This window comes from Podarcis vaucheri (genome assembly GCF_965113315.1).
Source record: "Podarcis vaucheri genome assembly, chromosome: 11".
NCBI classification, from domain to species: Eukaryota; Metazoa; Chordata; class Lepidosauria; order Squamata; family Lacertidae; genus Podarcis; species Podarcis vaucheri.
Genome location: NC_138749.1, coordinates 21,273,808 through 21,300,242, shown reverse-complemented (window position 1 = coordinate 21,300,242; position 26,435 = coordinate 21,273,808). Strand labels below are relative to the sequence as shown.

At 43.0% G+C, this 26,435-nt stretch overlaps 1 protein-coding gene across 1 annotated transcript in view; it reads left to right on the top strand.

Annotated features, from left to right (window-relative positions):
* HCN1 (hyperpolarization activated cyclic nucleotide gated potassium channel 1) overlaps positions 1-26,435 on the top strand; it is a 186,809-nt gene that overhangs the window by 147,885 nt on the left and 12,489 nt on the right. Inside the window, exon 6 of the mRNA XM_082241872.1 lies at positions 10,822-11,062. Coding sequence (XP_082097998.1) covers positions 10,822-11,062 — 241 coding nt within the window. The remainder of the gene's footprint in view (positions 1-10,821; positions 11,063-26,435) is intronic.

The following is a 26,435-nucleotide window of genomic DNA, read 5'->3' as shown; positions in this document are numbered from 1 at the left end:
CTTGGCCTACTACTTGTGGTTTGTTTGGTGGAGACAAACCATGAACCTGAGTTTGGACAGAATGTTAAGCCAAATCATGGCTTAGCTCCCAGTAGTGCTGCAGCAACAGGAGCAGGAAAAAACTAAAATGGCCATTCTTTCCTCCCTGTACATTTGCCTTTAAGCTACAGTTAAGCACAGCTGTGGTGGCTAAAAGTGATGTATGAAAGAGGTTGGGGAATCTCAGCCCTTCTTGAAGAAGAATCAGCATAGCTTCTCTAAAAGAAAGTCTCACCTTACTAGCAGGCAAAATAAAAAATTCCTTCCAGTAGCACCTTAAAGACCAACTAAGTTAGTTCTTGGTATGAGCTTTCGTGTGCATGCACACTTCTTCAGATATAGATACTGAAACAGAAGTTGCCAGATCCTTCTATATAGTGAGAAGGTGGGGAGGGGTATTACTCAGAAGGGTGGTGGGAATGGGTGATTGGCAGATAGCTGAGATGAGCCTGTTGACGACTCTTACTAGCAGGGTTGGTCAATAGACTCTGAAGTCACAAACCAAGTGGAACTGGGTCATCTCAACTTATCCAGCAAATAATGCACTTCGCAGCTTCGACAAGCTCAATATTTTTGCATTTTATCCAACTAATGGTGACTGCAGCATAAATTCCTTCTTTGTTTATAAGCATGAATTTGCTATTAGCATTATCAAAATGTCACGCTCATTAATTGTTAAGCTCTGATATGGAATGACAAATGCTAAAATTTCCATGCCTGGTAGTGCTTAATGCCAACATTTTTTAACCTTTCCAAACTACACTTTCCATGTACTGGATAACAAATTGTATTTCTCTTGCACACAAGGAGCAACAATTCATATTTCCCCCCTCAAGTTGACCCTAGGAAAAAAATATATGAGTGAGCTAACAAAAACACATGTAAATGCTTTACTCAAGAGGTGAGCTTCTGAAAATATGAGCAAGAGAACTGAAATGATTATGCAGCATTAACTACAGTAGGTCATTGCTGTTCCTGTTGTAATTGCATTATGATTTCAGTTGTTCTAAAAAATTTCACTGCATAAAAACTTTTAAATGCAGGACTGTGCTCAGGTTGAGGACCACAGCAATCATTTGATGATAATGCATAATTATCACTGATGGGAGATTTTAATTATGTTTGTGGAAACTTGACAAAGCCAACTGTAGGAGCATGTTATGAACAGGCATGACATTGATCACATTACTTAAGAACAGGATCACAGAGAAGCTGATCTCTGATTAAGCCCTAGTTCTCACAAATAGCAGATGAGGAGTGTGATATCCACCTCCTAGGCCCCCTAAGCCCCATGCCATCTGAGGGAAGGGTGTTCCTGGCCAACACAGAGGCTCTGCTCAGCCTTGTCTCCCCCTTTAAAGAACAGCTCCCACCAAACAAGGCTGTTCCACAGGGCTGTTCCTTATCAATCAGTCTGGGGTCTCCCCAAAGCTTCTTAAGATAGTGTGGTATTATAGTGTTATGAGTTTGGGTGGGTAGGCTGTATGCCTGGGCCCCGCTTCTAAGTCCTAAAATAACACGGCTAGCTTCCTGGTGATGTGATAGCCTAGGTAATGGGCCATTAAAGGAATAAAGGAAGCGGTTTGGTGCCAGAGGACATATGACTGGGTCCCTCTCCCTCGACTAGCTGGTAGTTAGAGAGACAAAGTCCTGAGTTGAGAGTTCTGTGTTGTGAGCTAGAAGCAGGAAGAAAAGCTACAGGCTGGGAAGTGAGAGTGTCAGAGGAGGAGGAGGAAGAGGAGTTTGGATTTCCTCATCAGGTTGTTGTTTTTTAAATGAAAAAGTTTGCGTAGACCCCCAAAACCAGTTGCCTTCAGTTATCTTTGAAATCATTGGGACTTGAACTGACTTTAGAATAGTTTGTTTAAAACTGTTTAAATAATGTATTTTACATCACTGGGACCTGACCTGAAATTTTCTGGTGAAGGGTGGTGGGTGGGGTAACAACAACAACAGCAACAGCAGCCACAACACAGACAAACTGGAACGTGTCCAGAGGACACAGAAGGACACTGACATACTGGAACGTGTCCAGAGGAGGGCAACCAAAATGGTCAAAGGCCTGGAAACGATGCCTTATGAGGAACGGCTAAGGGAGCTGGGCATGTTTAGCCTGGAGAAGAGGAGGTTAAGGGGTGATATGATAGCCATGTTCAAATATATAAAAGGATGTCACATAGAGGAGGGAGAAAGGTTGTTTACTGCTGCTCCAGAGAAGCGAACACAGAGCAATGGATCCAAACTACAAGAAAGAAGATTCCACCTAAACATTAGGAAGAACTTCCTGACAGTAAGAGCTGTTCGACAGTGGAATTTGCTGCCAAGGAGTGTGGTGGAGTCTCCTACTTTGGAGGTCTTTAAGCAGAGGCTTGACAACCATATGTCAGGAGTGCTCTGATGGTGTTTCCTGCTTGGCAGGGGGTTGGACTCGATGGCCCTTGTGGTCTCTTCCAACTCTATGATTCTATGATTCTATGATTCTAACAACAATTCAACCTACAAATGCTGGCACAAATGTCTCCCTAAATTTAAAATTTCCATATGCCATCAATGATGTTTAACAGGATGGGGATGAAAAACAATCTGTTTTCTATCCCAAAATGAGGAAAACTGCACAACATGTTGGAGAAAAACAAAACAAAAAAAGGATGTTTGAGACACCCAGGTTATTATTTGAGCCCAGAAGCAACTGGCTTGGTCATGCTGACAAGTTGGAAGCAGTTGAATGAACTGCGGGTGGCTCAGTACCAGCAGATGTGCGGAGCCAAGCATTGACAGAAAATGCCATACCAAGAATTGTGGCTAAATAAATGCTGATGCTAATGAAAGGATTGGGGGACAAAAATAAATAAAATAAAATAAAAGCAGATTTTTATTTCATATATTCCCTTCTGGGCTGGCGATGTTGGGAGCAGATGTGAATGTTCCCTTTGTACATTAGGTGACACACACAGAGAGACCAATCTCCATCTTTTGTGCCACCAAGAGGCATTCAAAGGATTCATTCCAGCTAGGCAAAAACATTCAAGATGGGTACGAAGTGGGCATGTAGTCCAGGCAGGATGTGAAGTCTTGGGAGATTACTTGAGGGCCATGGCTGGTCCTGAGATTCCTCACTCCCTTCAAAAAAAGAAACCCAAACCCAGATGTGATTAGCAGTGGCACATTTAGCATCACACACAGCTAATCCCATAGGTTTGTGTGTGTGTTGTTGTTTTTAATTAAGGGGAAAAGCCAAGGAGGAGGAAGCAACTGTGTTCCGAGGAACATGAAAAAATAACACTGGGACAATAAGAGACTAGTGCCCCATTGCCAAGTGATAAGATTTCCAGACTCATGAATGCTAGGATAAAAAATGCCAGGAACTCTCTCCGGCGATGTGCCTTATTGTTAAACTGTCTGGAGAATAGCATTCTACTAACTGACCTTGCTCACAGGGGTTTCGTGGGCATCATTACTTGCTTCTTGCAGATAATAACAAGTAATGCAGTGGGATGGCATCGGTCGCAGAAGTGTTCTTTGCAGTTCCTTAAAGCAGCTCCAAGTTCCTGTAAAAAAAATATGAACAGAAAGTCTTGACACTTTGAATATGATGAAAGATTTTTGTGCCTGACTATTACCCAGGCTATAATTGGTTCCATTAGTTTGTTTCATAGGGCTGAAGAAGAAACTTCAAAGCTGTGCAGGGAACCGTGTGTGCCACTGTTCCTACGGATAATAAGATAGTTATTGCATAGTACACAACACTACAGTTTAATCCATTAAGTTATTGGTGGAATTGTCCCTCTAATCAGAAACGTGGGGAAAGATGTAACCTGTTTTGGGGGTTTTAAATAATTGTTTGCCCAGATTGTTTGAGTCTTCCTTGTAACTATTTTACACATTTAAAATAAATATAAAGGTCTCTCTGAGTGACACTTCAACCGTCTTGAAAGCAACAAATCTCTTCCACACCCCCACACCCCGTCGCATCTGGCCATTATAGCACCAAACCATTTCAGCTACACATATTGCTTACAAAAGCTCTTCAGATCCTAAATCTCCCTTTCCAAATGAAACTTAACCTGGTCCATAACACATTGCCAGGCAAAAACATTCCTCTTCTCCTAGGCTTATCAAACAATCTATGGCCTTTTAAATTGGGGTGGATATTGTTTTAGTTTGTTAAAATGTTGTGTATTTTTGTGTTCTTATATTGTAAACCGCCCAGTGATCCTCAGATGAAGGGCAATATAGAAATTTAATAAATGATCATCATCATTTAAAGATTTTGTTATGGAGAGCCATATAGAAATGAGGAAATAAATAAATTTTTCGTTGCTATAAATTGGATTTAAGCCAATTTATATCAACGAAAAATTTATTTATTTCCTCATTTCTATATGGCTCTCCATAACAAAATCTCAGAGTGGCTTACAAAAATATATAAATAACATTCGAAATACAGAAAATGGAAACCAACAGCAGGAAGAAAATACTCCTTACAGACTGTTGACCAAATCAGGCTGTTCCCACAAGCACTCAAAGGCTTGAATGAGAAAGGTGACTCTTAAGCAGCCTATAGACCCAATATCAGGAAGAAGCCTAATGGACCTTCAGAATCAGGGAGTTCCACTACGTCTGAGAAGGTGCTACAATAGGTCCCCACCCCCTGCACACTTCTCAGGTGTCCGATTATAAGGAGGGCCTCCTCCACAGATCCTTTCTGCCAGGCTGACACATTTTAGAAGAGGCACTCAGTTGGGTCCTTGGATCCCAAACCATTTAGGGCTGCATAAGACATGCAGACCCATGAGAGTCCCATGGACTGCAAGAAGATCAAACCTCTCCATTCTTAAGGAAATCAGCCCTGAGTGCTCACTGGAAGGACAGATCCTTAGACTCCAATACTTTGGCCACCTCATGAGAAGAGAAGACTCCCTGGAAAAGACCCTGATGTTGGGAAAGATGGAGGACACAAGGAGAAGGGGACGACAGAGGACGAGATGGTTGGACAGTGTTCTCGAAGCTACTAACTTGAGTTTGACCAAACTGTGGGAGGCAGTGGAAGACAGGAGTGCCTGGCCTGCTCTGGTCCATGGGGTCACAAAGAGTCGGACACGACTACACGACTAAACAACAACAACAAAGACAAAACAAGTATATTAAAGTAGACTCCATAGCAAATAGGCACCCAGATCATGGGAAATAACTCACTCAATAACTGAGCAGAGTCATTCTGCACCAGCTGCAGCCTCCAAACCATCTTCAAGGGAAATGGGTTGAGGGCTGGATGCACCTTGGGTCTGAGATCCAGCAGAGTTCTGTTTTCTAAGCAGTACTTGAATTCTCTGCATGTCCAAGTAATAGGAAAGCAACACTTTGATCAAAATCCAGTCTGCCTTATCAACAGTTAGATGTGACTATGGAAGTTTAAATTGGTCAATTTGGGTTTCTCAATTATCTATCCTTCAGTTCTCCACATTTCCAAGTCAGCTGTGATTTTTTTTAAAGTCCTCATGAGAATTCATCAGAATTTTAGTGTAGTGTAGCTTTATCTTGTAAATGTATGCATGCCATTTTGCCAAAACGGCACTTTTTTTTTTTTGCAGAGCAGTTCCCCCCAAAATAATGCATTTATGTATTTAATTTTCAATAATATATGCGTGTTTATGAGCGCTTTACCCCAATGTACGCATTTATGTAATTACTTGTCTGGAGAATTGCACTGCAGAATTCAGATAAGAATGGATTTCAAAAGATGGCTGTATTTCATTCCCGCTTTGTTTTGGAAAGTGCAAATCAAATGTGAACTGAATCAAATTTCTCCCCATCCCTAAGAAGTGACACACTAGAAGCTGGATGGTATTATTTCTGCATCACCATGACAAAGCCTTAATACATAGCATTGTAGGGCAGACCTATTCTGAACACCTTACACTGGATACTTCAGCATCTCCCATTGCATGCCATTGCATGCTCCATTGTAGCTCTGCGGATCAGATCAGATCAGCCCCAGAAAATTATAGCCCGGTTGCTTTTTCAAGGTAGGAGACAGCTGCAGTTCTACAATGCAAGTTGTGACAGAGCTATAGCAGCACAGCAAACCCAACTTGTGAGAAAGAGGTTAATACCCTTTCTGAGCCATTATTTAAAGTTCAGAGCCGGCCTATTTTTAGATTGTAGTGTGAGAAGACGTTGGCTGAAAATAGATACAGATCACGTCTCCTTGTAGAATATAGAACATTGGGACACTTCATTTTCAGAGAACATAATTGGTATTTGGGATATAACCTCCCTGCTTTCAACCTTTCGTGCACTGTAAAAAGAGATTTGTTATAAAAACCTCTCATCTTATGTGAGTATTCCTAAGAACACAGAGTGGGGCAGGGGGTGGATTTAGTTAAGATTCGGTTTTGCTAGCCCATTTTGGGTGTGGCTAAGGTCAAGCTGTCCCCAAGTTTCCTTTGTCTTGGTATTGTTTTGGCAGAACATACGTTTAGCTTTCAAGCAGTAGAATATATTATCCATTTCAAAAGTAGAGAACTGAAAAATGCACAAGCCCACACCATTGTCTTCTCCAGTGCCCTGTGGTACTCCCATCATGCCCAGAAGTTCTTTCTTAATGGTGATTTCACTTATTTATGTATCATATGCTAGCTGTACCCAGCAAGAGCAACTCTCCCAGTTGCTCATATATTTTATTCATTGATGGACAAGACGATTTCTAGGTTGTCCTTCATTACACGATCCCAGGGCAGATTGTGCGGCAATAAAAGAGCAACAGCAACAAAGATAACACTATGAAGCCGGATTCAGCACAGCTTTATAAAAGCAAACAAACAAGCAGCAGCATTAAAAATACCCAGGAAGCACAACCTGGGCTTCTCATCTGCAGCAGCAACATAATTCCTAATAACTTTTTTAAAAGAAAAGAAAAGCCTGGGCAAATGAGGGATTTGTCACCTAGTGTTGAAATGACCAGAGTCTTGGCACTAGTTGTGCCTCAAGGGCAGGGCTACCCAACCTTTCTCAGACCAAGGGCTGAACTTTTTTCTTGACAGTGTTCCAGGGGCTGCATCCCAGTAGCAGGCAAGGCCAAAAGCAAAAGTGGGTGGAGCAATGAATGTGAAATTGATTGACTGATTGAATTTATATACCGCCCTATAACTTCACAGAACAAAATCAAAACATAAAACCACAAAATACATACTCAAAATAAAAACAACTCAGTGACCCCCCCTCCCTCCCAAACTCCCCCCCCCCACATTTTTAAAGGACATAGGATGTCAATCAAATCAAACAGAGGCCTGGTTAAAAAGGAACGTTTTTGCCTGGCGCCAAAAGGTGTATAATGAAGGCGCCAGGTGAACTTCCCTGGGGAGAGCATTCCACAGACGGGGACCCACTACAGAGAAGGCCTGTTCTCGGGTCGCCACCCCCTGGACCTCTCTAGGACGAGGCCCACGAAGGAGGGCTTTACACAGTTCAACTTTACACAGCTGGTTAGTTTCTACCTGGACTCTTCCCCCTCCCCATCCTCCTTCAAGGCAAGAAAGAGGCACTATCAGCATCACAGAGTTGGAAGTGTTCACAGACACATCCCAACCAGACAAAAATGGGGTGTGTGAATCAGGGCTAGTGACGGATGTGGCTTGGGAGAAGGGAGAGGCAAGAGAGAAAGTAAGGCATCAGGAGAACACTGAGGACCAGAGAGAGAAGCTTGGAGGGCCACCTTTGCCCCCTGGGCCTGATGTTCCCCACATCTACTATAAGGGAAGGGTTTCCAAAGTCCGGGTGACACTATGCACATGAGGAAGGGTGACCCAAAAGCTTTTAGAGGAGTCAGCATGTGTCATCTGACTTATTCTGGCCTGCTTTCTTGCTGGCCTCATTGCCATTCCTTCCTTTGGCCAGAACTGGACAGTCCTGCCAGATTTTCAGATTATCAGAATTTCAGATTTTCAGAATTTCCAGATTTCCAGGTGAAGACCCCCTGTGTGTTGATATTGCTCTAGTGCACACATTTTAACAATTTGATTAGTGGAGGAAATAATACCAGAATGGACTTCCACTGTGCACAAAAGAGCTCAGGGTGGCAGCTTCGATCATTTTGTTAAACTCTATTTGAATGCAGTGTTTATCTGTCTAGCTCCAAAGTATTAAGTGCACTGTGCCTTGACACTTACAACATTTTTTGCATTCCCCCCCCCCGGCAGGAAGTTCGCACGGTTTGCCATCATTCCACCTTGGCTGACACCAGGAGACCTGATGTCCCCCTTCCACAGCCAGATGGTGGCACTTTGTCATTCTGGCCGATATGCAGCATCTGAGTCACTGGCTTGAAGAGATTAGACCTCATGTCCAGCTCTCGAAGACTGCTCAGGCATTATAAAAATAAACTTTGGTAGAATCGCAGAAGTGGTGATTAACATGCAGGCGTGTTTCAGAATAATTCAAACCACTTCTTGGTGAAGGCAGAGGAGTCTTATTTCTTACAGAAATGATCTTCGGCTCATAATTAATTTATAAGTTAGGTGAGATAAACGTAATTGAAATGCTCTTCACCACAAAAGACATGTCAGGCTGTAATAGGCCCGTAAATTAGCCAGTCTTGGCTTTGAGTCATTTGAATGTTCTTTTTAAGATTCCCTGGCCACATGAGTTACTTAAGGAGATGGAGCCAGGCCACATTGCCTCTTAGGCAAACTTCCAGGGCCACAAACCAGTGGTGGTGGTGGGGAAACAAAGGCCAAAGTGGGCAGATCCATGGATCTGAATTGGTTAGGCTGCAGGCTTCCTCAAACTCAGCCCTCCAGATGTTTTTGGCCTACAACTCCCATGGTCCCTAGCTAGCAAGACCAGTGGTCAGGGATGATGGGAATTGTAGTCTCAAAACATCTGGAGAGCCGAGTTTGAGAGAACCTGGGTTAGAGTGTGGTGCTGAAAATGCCAATGTTGCAGGTTTGACCCCTGTATGGGACAGTTGCATAGTCCCGCATTGCAGGGGGTTGGATTAGATGGTTGCCAGGGTCCCTTCCAACTCTACAATTATATGATTGTATGACTCTTGCCTTTCTACGATAGGCTACATTCCATTCATACAGAAGGCAGAGGCTTCTACCATCCACGTATACACACCTCTCCACCCACCACCAAAGCAAACAAGAGACATTCATAAGGCTGAAGGACACAGGCAAAATCTCCTGAAGTACAGGAGCAGGGCTGGTGAGGGCTGGGAGAGTTCTGAGGACAGAAGAACATAAGAAGAAACTGTTGGATCAGGTCAAAGGCCCCTCTAGCCCAGCGTTCTGTTCTCACAGTGGCCAGCTAGATGCTATGGGAAACCTGCAAGTAGGATTTGCACACAAGAACACTCTCCCCTCCTGCAGTTTCCAGCAAATGGCATTCAGTAGCATTGTTGCCTCTCACTGTGGAGGCAGGACATAGTCATCATGGCTAGTAGCCATCAATTCAATCTGATTTGTTAGCAGTATGCAATAGTTTGCATGGGGATTTTTAATAATTCATGGATTCCATATTTTTGGGTGTATTTCTCTATCACTTTCCTACCTGCAAAAAAAGTCTGTTTCCTTTTTCCTTTTTTATTTTAATGTGGATTTGTTGTCCTGGGGCAGCAGACTGCATTAATCCACTTCAATTCCACAAACTTTGATTTCTGAGTATGTGCTTGAATCACTCCCACAAAAAAACTGGCAGTCTGGAAGTGCCCCAAAATGAAATGAAGGAATGAAGATTCCCAACCTAAAACTATTAGAAATCCACACATTCAGCAGTTCCTCTGGTTTCTGTGCTGTCACCAGAAATTCCGTGTACCCTTTGTAGCATGTCCTTTTATTTTAAAAATGAAATCTGGGAGTCACAGGAAACTGGCATCCAGTGCCACATCCTGTGGTTTGCAGAATCATGACGAACACATTATCCTTGACCTTCCTTATCCAAGCGGCAGGGTTGTGAAAGAAGCATTATTTGGAACAATTTGTTTTGTCTTCATTTTCCATAGTAGATGTCCTCAGGATGAGTGGCATGCCTCGTCCCTTGTTGGCAACTCCATGTCCTCAACGCCATGCATTTTGGGCTTAGAATGACTTGATTCCTGTTCTGCTTTTCCCTTTCATACCACTATGCCTTTTTAGCTCTGTTCGGTAGGCAAAAGGACTAAATTGACTGAAGTCCCACTGCTCCCACTTAACCAGCTTGTGGGATGCAGCCATCATCATAATTTAATCACTCCCCAGACTGCTTCTATCTTCTATCCACACAGTGGTAATTGCTAAGGTAATATTTGCTGCTTGTTTGATGCAGTTTTTTTAAAAGAGAGAGTTTGCAGAGGTGACAAAATCCTGTTGGTCCTCCTGCCTTTTTTCTGGACAACTTGCTTGTTTGGATCGGCAATTATTATTTTTTAAAAATTTTCATTGGTAAAGTTGCTGCATTGAAATAAGTGCGCCTGCACATACACAGTCCAGGAAGTACTTCTGGGCAAATCTGAATCAACAAGGCATGCACAAAAGCACATATTTGCTCCTAACACAGCTGCCACTCGTTTCTGTTGGGTGTACACAGAAGACACTCCTAATGAATCATTGTGTTTTTAACTTCAACTTCTTCCTTGCCAGTCAAGTAGCTGTGTGTATATAGTTTTCTGGTGCTAGATGTCTGAACTAGATTGCCTCTCGATCTTGCCACATGATTCTGTGTCTTTCTCACTTTTCCATTTAATTTCCTTCCATCTGAACATGCCTTTGTGATGACCCCAATTATTTTTCCTCCCATTTTTAGGAGATTGTCAACTTTAACTGCCGGAAGCTTGTCGCCACAATGCCTCTCTTTGCAAATGCTGACCCAAATTTTGTAACGGCTATGCTGAGCAAGCTGCGGTTTGAGGTGTTCCAGCCTGGAGATTACATTATCCGAGAAGGGGCTGTGGGGAAAAAGATGTATTTCATTCAACATGGGGTTGCCGGTGTTATCACTAAATCCAGTAAAGAGATGAAGTTGACAGATGGCTCTTACTTTGGAGGTGAGTACAAAGGAAATGCATGCCTTGAGGTTTATATATAGAGGGAGTGAATGCAGATTAAACCCTTTGGATTCAGGAAGGTTATGAAGACAACATAGCACATTTGTTGGGTATATTTTCTCTTCCTTCCTTGAGGATTGTGGCAACAGGATACAGTAACTCATCTGAAAGCTTTCTACTGCACTCATTGCTAAATTGCCAAGAAGGATGGCCTGTGTCCTGATTTGCTAGTTCACTCACACTTCCACAGGATTTTGATTGCTCATTGGTTAATGGTTCACAGAAAAATGTTTAAGTATAAAAACATTGTGTTTTGGGGGGACAGTGGTTGATACGAAATGACTGGTTGTGGTCTTCAAAAGTCATTGCTTGATGCTGCCATCACTGACAAATGCATGCGTGAACTCACTATGATGCTCTTTATATGCAGTCACAGAGCACATGGATGTCTGTTTGGCACAGAAAGAAACATGGCAGGACCTGCACTGGGTTATTTCCAACTGTATTTTATGTACCACTGGAACATGCACAATGGCACTTCTTCTCATTCCCCAGGAAGCTCTCCCTGTCCTCTGATCTGCTCTATAATGTTGGGGGGGGGACTCTCTGGAGCAGATTTGGGAGCTGAAGGGGCTTAAGAGGGAAGAGAAGAAAGGGAAGCTCCATTGCACAAGTACAGTGGTGCCTCGCAAGACGAAATTAATCGGTTCCGCGAGTCTCTTCATCTTGCGGTTTTTTTGTCTTGCGAAGCACGGCTATTAGTGGCTTAGCGACTATTAGCGGCTTAGCGGCTTTAAGAAAAAGGAAACAAACTCACAAGAACTCGCAAGACGTTTCGTCTTGTGAAGCAAGCCCATAGGGAAATTCGTCTTGCGGAATGACTCAAAAAACGGAAAACTCTTTCGTCTTGCGCGTTTTTCGTCTTGCAAGGCATTCGTCTTGCGAGGTACCACTGTATAATACTGCCCATGTGATGTTCAGTACAACCAATTGGCTTCTTCATGATTGTTTGTATGCAGTGACCATACTTAATGTTGCATATGCTGGTGTGTGGCAGCAAGGACAGTGGATCTGGAAGCTCCCTAGAGCAGTAGAGAAAGATGTCTTACAGGTGTTGCTGTTCTTTAGATAGTACTTTTGGCGGTCTCCTACGTCAACATAGTAATAACTTCTTGAGACGGGGAGAGAGAGCAATCTTGCAACAACTTCTCTTTCAGTTTGATTATACTTAGGCTTAATGACAAATAAATGTTTTCCATGCCTTAGGAGAGACTAGGTGTGCAAAGATTCAATTAGCATAATATTATTTTGCATGGAAATAGCTTTAATCTTTGAATGCTTTCATTTTTATTAAACCTCAGAGATAGGCTTGCCATTTCTTGTCAAGTCTCCTATCCATTTGTGTTTATGAGTTTTAATAGCTTCTAACTAAGAGAATGGAGCAATATAACTTATCTAGCACACGCACGCACCAAACCGCCCAATTTTGATAATGAATCTGATAAGTGTACAGTGGTACCTCGAGTTACAAATGCCTCAGGTTACAGATTCTTCAGGTTACAAACTCCGCTAATCCGAAGTAGTACCTCTGGTTGAGAACTTTGCCCCAGGATGAGAACGGAAATTGTGTGCCGGCGGCGCAGCAGCAGCAAGAGGCCCCATTAGCAAAAGCACGCCTCTAGTTAAGAACAGAACAAATTAAGTTGATAACCAGAGGTACCACTTACAGATAGGTAGCCGTGTTGGTCTGCCATAGTCAAAATAAAAAAATTCCTTCCAGTAGCACCTTAAAGACCAACTAAGTTAGTTCTTGGTATGAGCTTTCGTGTGCATGCACACTTCTTCAGATAGAGGTACCACTGTATGTTTCATTTTTAACTCACACAATATTAGCCTTCCTTAGAGCATAATCTCCTACATGGTGCCCAATCTAGTTTTGACCCCATCGTCTTCCCTGCTGAATTCTACAAGGGCAACACTGAGGCTGTGGGAGGAAGAAACTGATAGGCAGTCAAGGAGCTGTCAGGCGAATACAAATCATTCATAGAGCAGGAAAGAACTTGAGACATGGAATGCAATTAGCTTTTATTCACAGAAAGTAAACAACACAGCAGAGTCCCTGTGGCTCATCTCACCTAGCTTGAAGACATTGCTGGAACTGACCACTGACTCCGCCTTCCCCCTCTAGCCTCTCACTCCTGATCCCTCCCAAGCAGCCATAGACTGCGGCGAGGGGGTGGACTTCTTCTCTGCGCCTGTCCTGCTTGGCCCGTTGCTCAGCAATGTCAGCGAAGGGTGTCAGAGGGGGAGGAGAGCCAGCAGGACTAAGACTGTCCAGCTCCTGAGCAGCAGGGGCAACCTCTGACCCCTCCCTGTCTGAGTCGGCACTCACACTGAGACTCTCTGCCTTGAACCCTGCCCTGAAAGGGCCTCCTTCTTCTGACGCCCCCTCCCTCCCTGATCACTCAAACCCTCCTGCATCTAGCATCTCCCAGCTTGTCCCTTCTGCGAACTGGTCCCCTGTGTCCTACCATTACTGTCCTGGGTCTAGGTCGTCTTCTTCTGTTTCATCCCTGGGGGGCTCTTGGGCCGGCAATGCCCACTACCATTCCTCATGCAGCCAGTCCCTGACAGCCACCCTCTGAGCTGGTTGTAAGGAAGAAGATAGATAGGTGAGGCCAGCTGAGTTTAGTGGGACAGCGCCCCATTTGCTCTTAATAGACCAGCTTCTCCCGCTTGGGATTCTGAGTGTCTTCACCACTAGAGATGTCAAATTAGCATAGTGCAGGTAGTACAATAAGCACAGCTTATCTTAGTCACCATAGTGACTGTTTAGGAATGGATCAGTCTGTTGTTACCTTGTATGCATTTGGACTCTGCCTTGTTTTTTTAGCCCATTTACAAATTTCACTGTGCCTCCTTCTCTCTCTCTCAATTTGTGTATGTGTTTATTTGTACAGCGCCATCTATGAAGATGGCACTTTGCAAAGAATAGCTTTGACAGGTCGCTACCCTGAGGGGATTACAATCTAAAAATAGACACAAAGGAAACCTGAGGGAAAGGAGAGGGCCATAGAGGCCGGAATAAACAAAGGGAGGATATGTCATTATTTCAGTTACATATACTTCAGTTAGTTATACCTAAAGTAGTGAAATATATATGTATATTTGGGCCGGGGGGCAGGCGGGGTGTGTGTGTCTTCCTTTGACAGCTTTGTATCTGATGGAAGTGCATTCTAGTGCACGGACTGCAATATATGCTGCAATATATTTGTTTGCTTTGTCTTTTTTTAATGGGTTGTGTTTTGTTTTTGCGATAAAGAGCCATTTTCCATTTACTTCCTGCTAGTTGAAATGCCCAACACATGAATACGAGCCTATCCCTCTGCATTTAATAACTGAAAGACATGTAACTATAGCAATGTTGATTTGGAATTCAGCGGAACAGCAGTCTTGCCAGCAGGTCAGCAACAGGCCCTGGTTTTCCCCCCACCCACCCACAAGTATAGAGTGCTTTTGGATAAATACTGCAATTGTTTCATTTTGTTCCTCGCTGTGTGTCATTTGCTGCTGAATCCCCTCATTGCTTCTTCAGCCCACACTAGATGTGACATGCAGTCTCATGTATCCTTCACCTGACTATTTTTTTATTTTAAAAAACCCCAAAGCAGCCTTGGGGAGGGTTGTTGCTAATCCTTTCCCCATAGCTATTTTTCTGTTAAAAATCACCCCACTTCCTCCCTCCCTCTCTAGCTTCTCCCCATGTAGGGGGAAGCAGATGAAGAAAGCGACTCTTATAAGAGAAAACCCAACAAAGCAGGTTTTATATGTTATACAGTCTGCATACATGACTACAGGCTGCATGCAGTGTAGGTCAATCTTTCCCATATCCTGGACCCAAACTGTTTGGGGCTTTGAACATAGGAAGGGACATAGGAAACTTCCTCATTCCAAGCCAGATTATTTGCTTACTTGTTTGTTTTTGTTTTTGTTTTATAACTTCTTCACTGATACTTATTCGTAGCTATACAAAAATACGAACCCATTACAAAATATCTTTTTTTTTTAATATAATAGACTAAGATAACCAGATACTTAGTTGGAAAAAGAACAAAGTCAGAAAGAAGAAAAGGCAAGAAAAAGAGAAACCCACTCTCTCTCTCTCACACACACACACCAAAAAAAAAGAAAGAAAGAGAGAAGAGGAGAGAAAAGGGAAAGAAAGGGGGGAGGGGAAAAAACTCTCTCTCACACACACACACCCAAAAAAAAAAAAGAGAGAGAGAGAAAGAGAGAAGGGGAGAGAAAAGGGAAAGAAAGGGGGGGAGGGAAAAAAACCCAAAATGAGCAAAAGGGTCATTTGTTGATCTAGCTTAATATTGCCCACACGGACTGGCAGCAGCTCTCCAGAGTTTCTGGCAGGGGACATTTCCAGCTGTAGTTGGAGATGCTGGGGGTTGCACCAGGGAGCTTCCACATACAGAGCAGGTTTTCTGCCGCTGCGCTACAGCCCTTCTCCATTATCGGCATGATAACTAACACCTGGGACTGGGCTTGTAAGCAGGTGGAAAGCCAGTGCAATTGTTAAAGTACTGGTGCCATGAAGTCAGAATATGGGGCTGTTGCATTCAGTACCAAGTAAAACCTCTAGGCACGTTCAAGAGCAGCGCCATGTAATGTGTGTTGGATAAGCTAATCTCAAAATGACAAGATCATCCTTATCTACTTGAGGGCAGAACTGGGCCAAAGAGCCTTACCAGAGAACACACCTGTTCCTTCAGGAGAAGTACAATATTTTGAGCATCCGCACCGAGTTGGGCCTTCCTTTTTACCACCAGTATTTCCATCTTACATAAAACGCTTGTTGGATGTTTAGGATTGCAGGTTTTTTAATCTGAATACATCTGCATGCTATCTGCATGCACCTTTCCAATCTAGCTAAGATGTCTGGTTTCTGTGTACAAGATTCCATTGCAGGATCAAGGCCCAGTGTATTGTAAAAGTCCACAGTGTTTGCTTATCCATACAGAAATACATAGCTAAATGATAAAGGAAGAATGAGCTATGTCTTTTAATCCATGAATGTAGCCTGCCCCCAGCCACAATGACTCAAGTCCCAATAGACATCTCCTCTTCTCTAATCTTGGACCATGCTATAAAAGGAACAAACCTCTTGTGCTGCACACTTTCATCATTATTCTTAAGGGATCATGCAGTTGGTCAAGCCTTTCCTATATGTGACTTGCTAGTTGACGGTAACCCTTCTCCTATCCAGACTTGCTAATTGATGATCATCCGATCTTTTCAAAGTTCAATGTATGTCTGTACAAAGACTACCTAATTGCAGCTGGTTACACTAGACAGGGTGGTATGTATTGAGTTTCCCGACAACAACAGCTAATTTCTGGTTAGCTTAAAATGGGTGCTAATCTATCACAATGTTTACTAAGTTACATCCTGTTGCAGGAAGCAATCTGTTGGCAAAACTACTGGGTGAAATTTCAGACTTGGCTGGCAGTTAGGCATGGTATTAATGTCTTTCTTGAATCCCATGATTCAGAACTGCATCAAATCCTTCACTTTGGATTTTTAATTTTTTAAAAAAGAAACAAGCCTGGTCGGTGCAGGAAAATACAAAACCGAATCATAACACATTTAGCCCTTGATGCCATTGAGGTCACTGGGAATCTTGCTTCCCCTGTAAAATGCCTTCCTCCCTCCAAACAAATGTGAACAGTGCTGTCAAAATGATATTTTCCATTGTACCTGGAACTTCTCAGAGTCTTCACTGCATGCAGTACACTAGAGCAGGGGTGGTGAACCTCTGCTCAGAGGTCGAATGTGGTCTTCCATTCCTCTCACCAGCCCTTGGTACATTCCCACATGGCACTCCAGGCCTGACCTGTACCTTCAAGGATTCCCTCCCGCCATGAACTGTGATAATACCTTTCTCGGTTTGAGAGATGAAGGTATGTGGAAACCTCTGGTCTTTGCATGGCTAGAATGTAGCCTGCTGTAAAAAGCGAAGAGTCACACTCATTGCTCTGCCTGCCTTGGCCTCTGGCCTTACTCTCCACTTGCACGCAGCCTCCAGAAAGTTGCCTGCGAGGAAATGCAACAATCTCAGGCTGAAACAGTTCTCTATCCCAGTGTTAGAGGCAGAGAGCAGGAGACAGAATCACCATCTAAGTAGCAAGAAAGACACATGGGTGGGAGAGGGAGTTTGGAGGTGTGTGTGTGTTGATAGCAGTGGTGGCTGACTTTGGGGTCTAAAATTTCAGCAGCGCCCTGTGCAGTGCCAAAATTCAGTGCACCCTCACCTCTTGTGCTCCATTCTAAATAACAGTCGCAGCATCTCCAAGGCTCTGCACCCTCCCCTAAATCCATCTCTGATAGCAGAGGGGCAGGAGTTCTCAATTTCTATTAAAATCTGAGCCAGAGCAGAACTTTTAGAGCCTCAATTCTCACCTCATATTTAAGCCAAGTATTCTAAGCCGAAAACATTCTTATTTGCACAACAAGAAAAACGAAACTGTGCAACACCTGTAATCTCAGAAGTCTTCCTGAACACAGACCACTATTCATTATGTGATTACCTTATTTGCAACCCAACTATTGTCTTTAGGATGTTATCCTCGGTGATATTTTAAAGGATCCTTACACAAAAGTTTGAGGAACGTTTTGTTTTGTTTTTGTTTTGTTTTGTTTTTACAGTGCAGTTGAGGTAGACACATTAAGTAGTTAAGAATTATGTTTGGATAAACAATGGAGTTAAGAAGTAAAAGAGCAGAAATGCAATGTTTGAAGGATCCTTTGCACCAGCGATCCCTTCCATCTTAATAGACATCATAATGACTTTCCATTAAATATTTCCCTTTACATCACATCTTGATGCATGGATGGCTCACTGAGAAGGCTGTGTGATTAATTTTAAACAACAATGCATCTAAATTGCTTCCCTTTCTTTCCAGCTAATTTAAATGGTGTGCTGTTTTAGAGTTCATTCAGTATGAGCTTTCAGTTTCTGCTGCATCCCCTCACCCCAGTGCACACACACTGCTCTGGATAACGCAAGTATTTCAGAAGAACTTGTTCCTGGTCAGTTCCTAACCTTCTACTTTCATTGGTTGGGCAAATGGATACTTTGGGTCATTAAACCTACATCTGTAATTAATAAAGTTTAGCTCCTGCTGCTTGTTCAATTTCTAATGGCAGTTACATGTGAGGGGGTGTACTTAAATTAACACCAGAGCAGTGAGTTGGTTTGGTGGTGGTGTTTTTAAAAAAGAGCCAAAATGCTATAGTTTCAAGTACATTTTTGTACGTACACATCAGGGGCAAGAATGCTCACACAAGCTGTGTGCACCTATCACATCAGATTTCAACTTGACCAACAGTGCAATCCTATACAAGCAGCGGTCAGTTCTACGCAGGTCTGAAAAAGAAAAAAAGTGGTAAATCTATTTTGCAGGATTTAGGAATTTGGGGAGAAGAGGGGATGAATTGACATTGACCAAGCTAAACTAGTGTAAAATCCAACTGTTTGTGTAGATTGCTGGAATTGTATACTGTAATTTTGGAACATTTTCCATACATAAAGGCAATGGAGGCTGGTGCATCTGCATGAATGGGCACTGTCCCACCAGCCTCAACCTGCCATCACCTCTCTACCTTCCTCCTTAAAACCAGTCAATGGGATGGCACTGACTGCCAGCTTCTTCCTTCTCCATCTCAGTGTTGCCCTTGTAGGATTTAGCACGGAGGAGGACAGGGACAAAACTTGAATAGCAAATGGATAATAGTTGAATTTTGGATTTTTAATGTATTTCTAAAATAAGACTGGACACTGCAAGCTCCAAACTGTTTAAGCCAACCTACAGGCAACATAATTCCCTCTCCCTTCAAAGGAATGGTTTATGAATTATTACAGCTTTGCTTCCATAACTGTATTGCCTGGGTGTGGGTTGCTGACTAGGCAAAAGAGCCAAGTTTAAGCATTTTGCTGTTGCTTGCAGTATATCAGGGCACCAGCACTCCTCTTTTTGTATTATCTTTAATTTTTTTATTGTGTTTGCATGATTTCTGACAGTAATGTAGCCATATCAGAACAGGATATTGCCTTTCAGTCTGTTTAGGTTGCTAAAGACTTTGACCTATCTGCTTATGAAGTTCCTCCCTGGTTTAGAGGAGCAGCTATCTCTGTTTTCTAGATCAGTACTGTAAAATTATGAACTGGGAAGCAGTGTTACATTGCATTATGTACGAGAAAATCCCTTTTAATTAGACTCTGTGTACTCTGAAGTCACCACATCATAACGCATAAGATTAGTGAAAACAAATTCAGCATTGCCTTGTTCTTTGTAATGCAATCTGCCATTCTGTGCTTCCTTTGCACAAAATAAAAAAATTCCTTCCAGTAGCACCTTAAAGACCAACTAAGTTAGTTCTTGGTATGAGCTTTCGTGTGCATGCACACTTCTTCAGATAGCACACGAAAGCTCATACCAAGAACTAACTTAGTTGTTCTTTAAGGTGCTACTGGAAGGAATTTTTTTATTTTGACTATGGTAGACCAACACGGCTTCCTTTGCACAGTTATGTATTTTTACACTTTGCCATACTGCAAAAATGGATATGACGAAAGCTGTGACCCACCATGTTAACTTTAAGCACATTATATTTTGGCTGCGTGTTTCATTTTGTTTGAAATGTTGACCATATTAAACCACTGCTCGGTTATATGAAACACATTGGATGTCTTTGCTGCCCTTTCATGACTCCCCAGATCTGCTGCCTGAGGTAGCCAGCTCACTCTGCCTAATGGTAGGGTTGGCCCTGGTGGCTCACCTCCATGAGATAAAACAAGGACACCTTATGTGCTACCAGGGGCAATACAAACAATATAAAGCTGTTGCACTTAAGTCCGGCTTGCGGGGTTCTCATGGGCATCTGCATGGCCACTGTGATAACAGGAAGCTGGGCTAGATGGGCTTTTGGCCTGATTCGGCAGAATTGTTTTATATATCTATATATATCTATATATAGATATATATAGATATAGATATAGAGATATAGATACACACACACACACTGTATTTTCTGGTGTATAAGACTACTTTTTACCCAGGAAAATCTTCTCAAAAGTTGGGGGTCGTCTTATACGCCGGCTACAGCAGCAGCTCCTGCAGCAACTCCCCACCAAAGGACAAAACGACAGCAAATTAAATCAGAGGGCACCAAGCTCTCTAGATGAAGCAGAAATACGCTTGAAAATTGGCCCCAGAAGCCCCTCCCCCAATCATCAGCAACAGAATGACCCTAACTGCTCTTGGTAGTAGACCACGTGGTCCAAAATGGCAGCCTTGCATTGCCCCAGCAACTAGACACATGGCCGCTGCCTCAGCCCAAGCAGCCCCCACAGTAAAAGGAAAAGAAAGGCTCACAACAAAGGCAGGGAACCAACAACAGCATTAAGTGCACCCCCGGCCACTGGGAAGTGGAGCAGATTTACGAGCCGGACTGGCGACTGTTGTTGTTGTTTTTTATTTGGTGTGCATTGGAAGAGGGGTAGTCTTATACGGTGAGTATACCCCAAACTCTATATTTTAACTGGAAAATTGGGGGTCATCTTATATGCCCAGTCGTCTTATGCCAGAAAATATGGCATATTATTGTGGGAAACAGAATTCTGGACTAGACAGAGCATTGGTCTGCTCCATTTGGGCTCTTGCTCTCCCTTTCTGATGTTGATGGGTACAAATCTTAAGATTTATGAGCAAGCAGAGCTGAGAACTGGTGACAGATGCTGGAGTCCAAAGCTGCATTTCTCTGTAAGGGAGAAGGATGTGCGTATTAGAAAAGTGATTGACTGAATCCTCCAGCCATTTACTTAGTGTGAGCGGAGATCCGTTTGCTTGGAATTCTCGAGGAGTCTTTAATCCATAATGAAATGGAGGGTCGTAAGAATTATCAATAAATGATTTCAACATCAGTAGAATTTAATAATTTCTTAGATTCCCTCCTCCCACCACAAAGAACTTATAGCTTGACCATTGAACCCCACAGCCAATGGGAAGCAAGACTGGGCTGTTTGATAGATAGACCTGGCTGAGTCCTCTTCTTCCTTTGCCTGCTGAAAACTACCATATGGCCTAGATAAACAGCTTGCCCGTTTAGACAGCAACATAATATGCCTGGTACATGATGAAACACCCGCTCCCTGCTGAGAAATTAAAGCTGAAGTCAGCTTTCCTCAGCTGGAAGGATATAATTCATTACAGCCTATAATTTGAATTCTGCACCAGATGACAGAAAAGGCCTGGGTTCACTTGGAGGAGGCAGGACAATAAATACATACCTTCCTGCAGAAAAATGTATAGCAGTCTGGCCAATCCATATAGAAGCATAGAGTTGGAAGAGAACCCAAGGGTCATCTAATTCAACCCCCTGGAATGCAGCAATCTGGGATAAAATACAACAACTCCCTATGTTTCATTTATATCCTACCTTTATTCTAATGAGATCAGAGCAGTCTATGTGGTCTTTACCCTACTTTGATCTTACAGCAACCCTGTTAGATAGGTAACTCCATGAGTTTAATGTCTGAGGGGGATTGGAACATGGATCTTTCCAGTCCTAGTCCAGCCACCACACCACAGCCGCTCTGTAACACCCAAGAGGGAGGGGAAAACAAAAAAGAATTGTCCGTGCCATTATTTATTGGTAAACTTTGCAATGATCTGTGACAAACAGATTTGAGAGCTCAGGTGTTCCTTAAATATCATTATGGAGTAATTGCCAGTTGCATGGACTGAGATGGCGTTCATAGAGTATCTTTGGCTGATATGACCACTAGGACCAGGGCTGATGACGTTCAATATGTTTCTCCTTATACAAAGCTTTAAAATTAATAGCTCCATGCACCCTTTTAGTTCTTCATTTGCGCTTGTGCCATAACTGTGGTCTTTTAACAAAGGGCAGCATATAAATTTTATAATAAATGGAATTACTGGTTTTGTAAGGGTAATGTCTGTTGGCTTAGCAGTGGAGGCTGGTCCATAAAGGCCCTACCAACCCCAGTCTGTTCTCAGCTAGCCCCCATTGGCCTGCCTTCTTACTTGGAACTAGTCTAAGGGATGGTGCTCTTTCTCATTAGTTTCAGTATTGCTCTTGTCAAACTTAATATGGAGGAAGATGGGGACATAACTTGAATTAGTTTCTGCACCTCAGATTTCCATTCATGATTTGTAGATGAAGTCCGGGGATGTGGGTGGCACTGTGGGTTAAACCACAGAGCCTAGGCCTTGCTGATCAGAAGGTCGGCGGTTCGAATCCCTGCAATGGGGTGAGCTCCCGTTGCTCGGTCCCTGCTCCTGCCAACCTAGCAGTTTGAAAGCACATCAAAGTGCAAGTAGATAAATAGGTACCGCTCCGGCGGGAAGGCAAATGGCATTTCTGTGCGCTGCTCTGGTTCGCCAGAAGCGGCTTAGTCATACTGGCCACATGACCTGGAAGCTGTACTCCGGCTCCCTTGGCCAATAAAGCGAGATGAGCGCCGCAACCCCAGAGTCGGCCACGACTGAACCTAATGTTTGGGGTCCCTTTACCTTACCTCTAGAAGTCCTACCCTCTTACTGAAAGCCTTGACACAGGCTTAGCTGAACGCTAATTCTACATTCCAAAGGCATTATGACTGAATTTGCTTTGGAGATATGTGATGCCATCTGTTTTAGGGGCAGCACGAATCATGACTTTTTTCCTTTTAATTAAACCTGTAATTGTCATTATGCAGTTTGGCCTGAGGAAATAAACTGATGCTTTTTAGCATTGCCTTGCTGTCTTCAGATGCTTCTCTTCCCATTAGGAAAGTGATCAACCTTCTTGTTTTTTAAAAGCAGTTTTCATGGGAGGAGTTGTTCATAAAGACCAAGTAACTTAAAAAATAAATAAATCTGCCATTGAATGATGCTAGTACATAATTTTTAATTGGAGCGTAGCTAAATTTTTGTGTCTTTCGGTTTTAGTGTCAGATGTTGCATTTCGTGTCAGGTGTTCAGCAAAGGAGAATCTTGAATTCAACGGCTAAGTAAATCACATTGAAAATGAAGAGGAGGAGGAGGAGGAGGAGAGAGAGAGAGAGAGAGAGTGCACCAAGAGATTGCATTCCTAAGATAGTTCACAGAACATCTAACAGGAGCCACTGAACCTTTTGAGGCAGGTCACTGTGCAGTCCCTGCAATTTGCAAGACCAATGTCATCAAGCTCGATCCCACCCAACTGAGATGACATGCAAGCCAAAATGTATTCCATCCATATACTCTGAATCTTTCTCCCCCATCCCAGTCCATGTTATCTATAAGCCAGGTGGTGGACCAGTCAGATAGCCATGTGCTCTACTTTACAGTTCTCTGCTTGGAGAGTTCTGTTTGAAGGAATCTTCTATATAAAGACTCATAAGAAGGGTGAATATATAATCATAGGATTGTAGGGTTGGAAGGGACCACAAGGGTAATCTACTCCAGCTTCCTGCAATGCAGGAATCTTTTGCCCACCATGGGGCTCAAACCCACGACCTTGTGATTAAGAGCCTCGTGCTCCACCAGCTGAGCTACCTGGGCCCTTGAAGTTGCCTGTCAACAACTAGCAGGCTGAGCAGCCACAAGTATCACCGGATCACAGCCTTCCCCACTGCAGTGAGATATATTTCTATTTAACTTACGGCCATCATTTCTAAATTTGCATTTATACATGTAATCTAGCATACGTACATGTTGGGTTGTTTTTTTAAAAAATAAATAAATCTCTGTCCTCATTTGTCCTCTCTTTTGGTGATGTGTCAGTGGCTATCCTATTTGCCAGTTGCATGGACTGAGCTGCCATTTGTAGAGTGTCTAACAGGGCTGTGTCTCAGCTTTAGCTCAGTTGCAAAGCTCTGTTAAGGATTGTGTGACACCCTCCTTTCCAGGCCTCAAGAGCTTCTCTGAGCTGCACCTTCTAGGCTGGTTCAGGACCACACAGTTTTCTGGAACCTTTTAAAAAAGAAACTACGTACCCTTGGTTCTTTCCTCCTGTTTCCTTCTGGCGTACAGGACTTGGATGAGAAATAGACATAGTGCCAGGTGGGCAACTGAGAGCACAAATGCACACACAAACAGAAGTGTGTTCCCACAATAGCAAAAAAAAAAGGAAAAGCTTGGCTCAAATTTTAATGAGAGTTGCATAGTTAAGTGGGTCAGGATAAAAAAAGAAAGCTAGAAATACAGTCATACCTCGGGTTGCAGCCGCTTCAGGTTGTGTCTTTTCGGGTTGCGGACTGCCAAAACCTGAAAGTACCAGAACGGGTTACTTCTGGGTTTCGGCGGTCGCACATGCGCAGAAGCACTAAATCGCAAGCCGCACGTGTGCAGACGCGGGTTGTGAATGCTGCAGCTTGCAAATGTGCGTGCCACACAGATCACGTTCGCAACCCGAGCATCCACTGTATAATCAAACAATACAGACCTAGAGGTCTAGGTAACCTAGTCATTTTCCTGGCTAGCCCTCTTCACTCAGGATATACCAAACCTTGTGTAAACACAGAAATCTGCCTTATACTAAGTCTATGTAGCTTAGTATGGTCTGCACAGACTGACAGTGGCAGGATTCTTTCTGTCCTGCCTGGAGATTCCCAGGGATTGAACCTGGAAGCTTCTACATGCAAGCAGATGCTCTATCAGTGAGCTATGATCCTCCTCTTTTAATCCTGCAGACCTTTAATTCTGAAGTAGCTATAAAAGAGCAGGTGAGGCACGAAATGCAACACAAGACTCAAAAACCAATCCGTCAGGCATGAATCACTGTAGTAAATTACAGTTCTCTGCGCAGCACAATAAGCACCCGTTGGATAAAAGTCAGATATGCTTCAGTTTAACACGGGGAATTCCAATACATCTCTCTTTAAAAGATTCCCCTTTCCAAACGAAGGAATGAACTCAGAATGCAGAGTTAAGGGCAAAATAAGAGACTGAGGGGGAAATATTTTACATACCTTCTGAGAACTCCCTGCTAGCATGCTAAAATAGAATTGTAAAATTGTCCTAACTGGGATAATGATTAGTAGGCAAAACTGAAATGAAATGAAGGGAGCTCAGAGAATGTGTGTGATTCAATAGTGACAATGTTTATTAGTTACACAGCATATTTTAAAAATCAGGTGTTCTAGCTAAATTTTAAACAAAAGACTCTGCTCTCCAGTCTTGTGGGGGGGGGCGGGGAGAGACATTTAAAAAGTGGTGCAACAAAATGGAAAGAATGACCTCTTTAAATGATAATGTGAAATGCTTTGCACCCTTCACCATGTTGTGAGCCAATCCTGCTGCATCTGTGGGCCCTCCTGCTCATTCTGCTGAAGGGAACCCTGGACTCCTCCCCAACAGCACCTTTGACTCGCCAGATGTTATTGGACCTCCATCAGCCCCTGCCAGCACAGCCATTGGTCAGGAATCCTGGAAGAATATCTAGAGGACCATGGGCTCCCCATACTTTCATTAGACCTAAAATGTAACATAATGGATCATCTAAATATTTAAGATAATTTTATATTTCTCATTTGAATCTTCTGTCTCGTCTAGCATTCACACTCATTGCTTATTTTTATTTATTTATAAGTATTTATATACCACGAAATCATAAAATATCTAGTTGGTGTACAACATCTAAACATTAAACACCGTTGAAAATGATATGGACAATCATTAAGGTGACTGGCTAATCAAAAATGCACACAGGTGTCCTGCTTTCAGAATGTTCATTATCCACAAATTCTAGTGTGTGTGTGTGTGTGTGTGTGTGAGAGAGAGAGAGAGAGAGAGAGAGAGAGAGAAATTCACCCCTAATTGGTTTTTGGTTTTTTTAAGAACCATGCAATGCCTTTTACTAAGCTGTCAGATAAGATTGATGAGAGCTCCTCCTCATTTAAATCTCTCCTACGATACGCCTGAATTTTCTGCTAGGATTTATAAATGAAGCCAATCAGATTCTGCCTCTGGGTGGTTTAAAGGTCAATTGTGGTTATATGGATTGGGCCCAAAGGAAGAGGGCAAGCAAATGAGGAATTGGTGAGCCCTCTGAAAGCCACTGAGGTCCCACAAAAACCTGGAGCTGGCGCTGATGCCAACAGATACACCCAAGGAATTTGTGGAATTTTTTCAACCACCCACTAATCACAATTCCAGCCACAGATTGCGCTCCCGGAGTAGCCAATCCCGGAAGATAACAACCAGCAAGTGTAGATAGTCAAATGGGCTCCTTATGCCATGCAACCCTGTGCAAATGTCTCCCACAAACACAGAGCGCATCACCAGGTGCCTTCATGGAACTATGGGTAGGAAGTCTA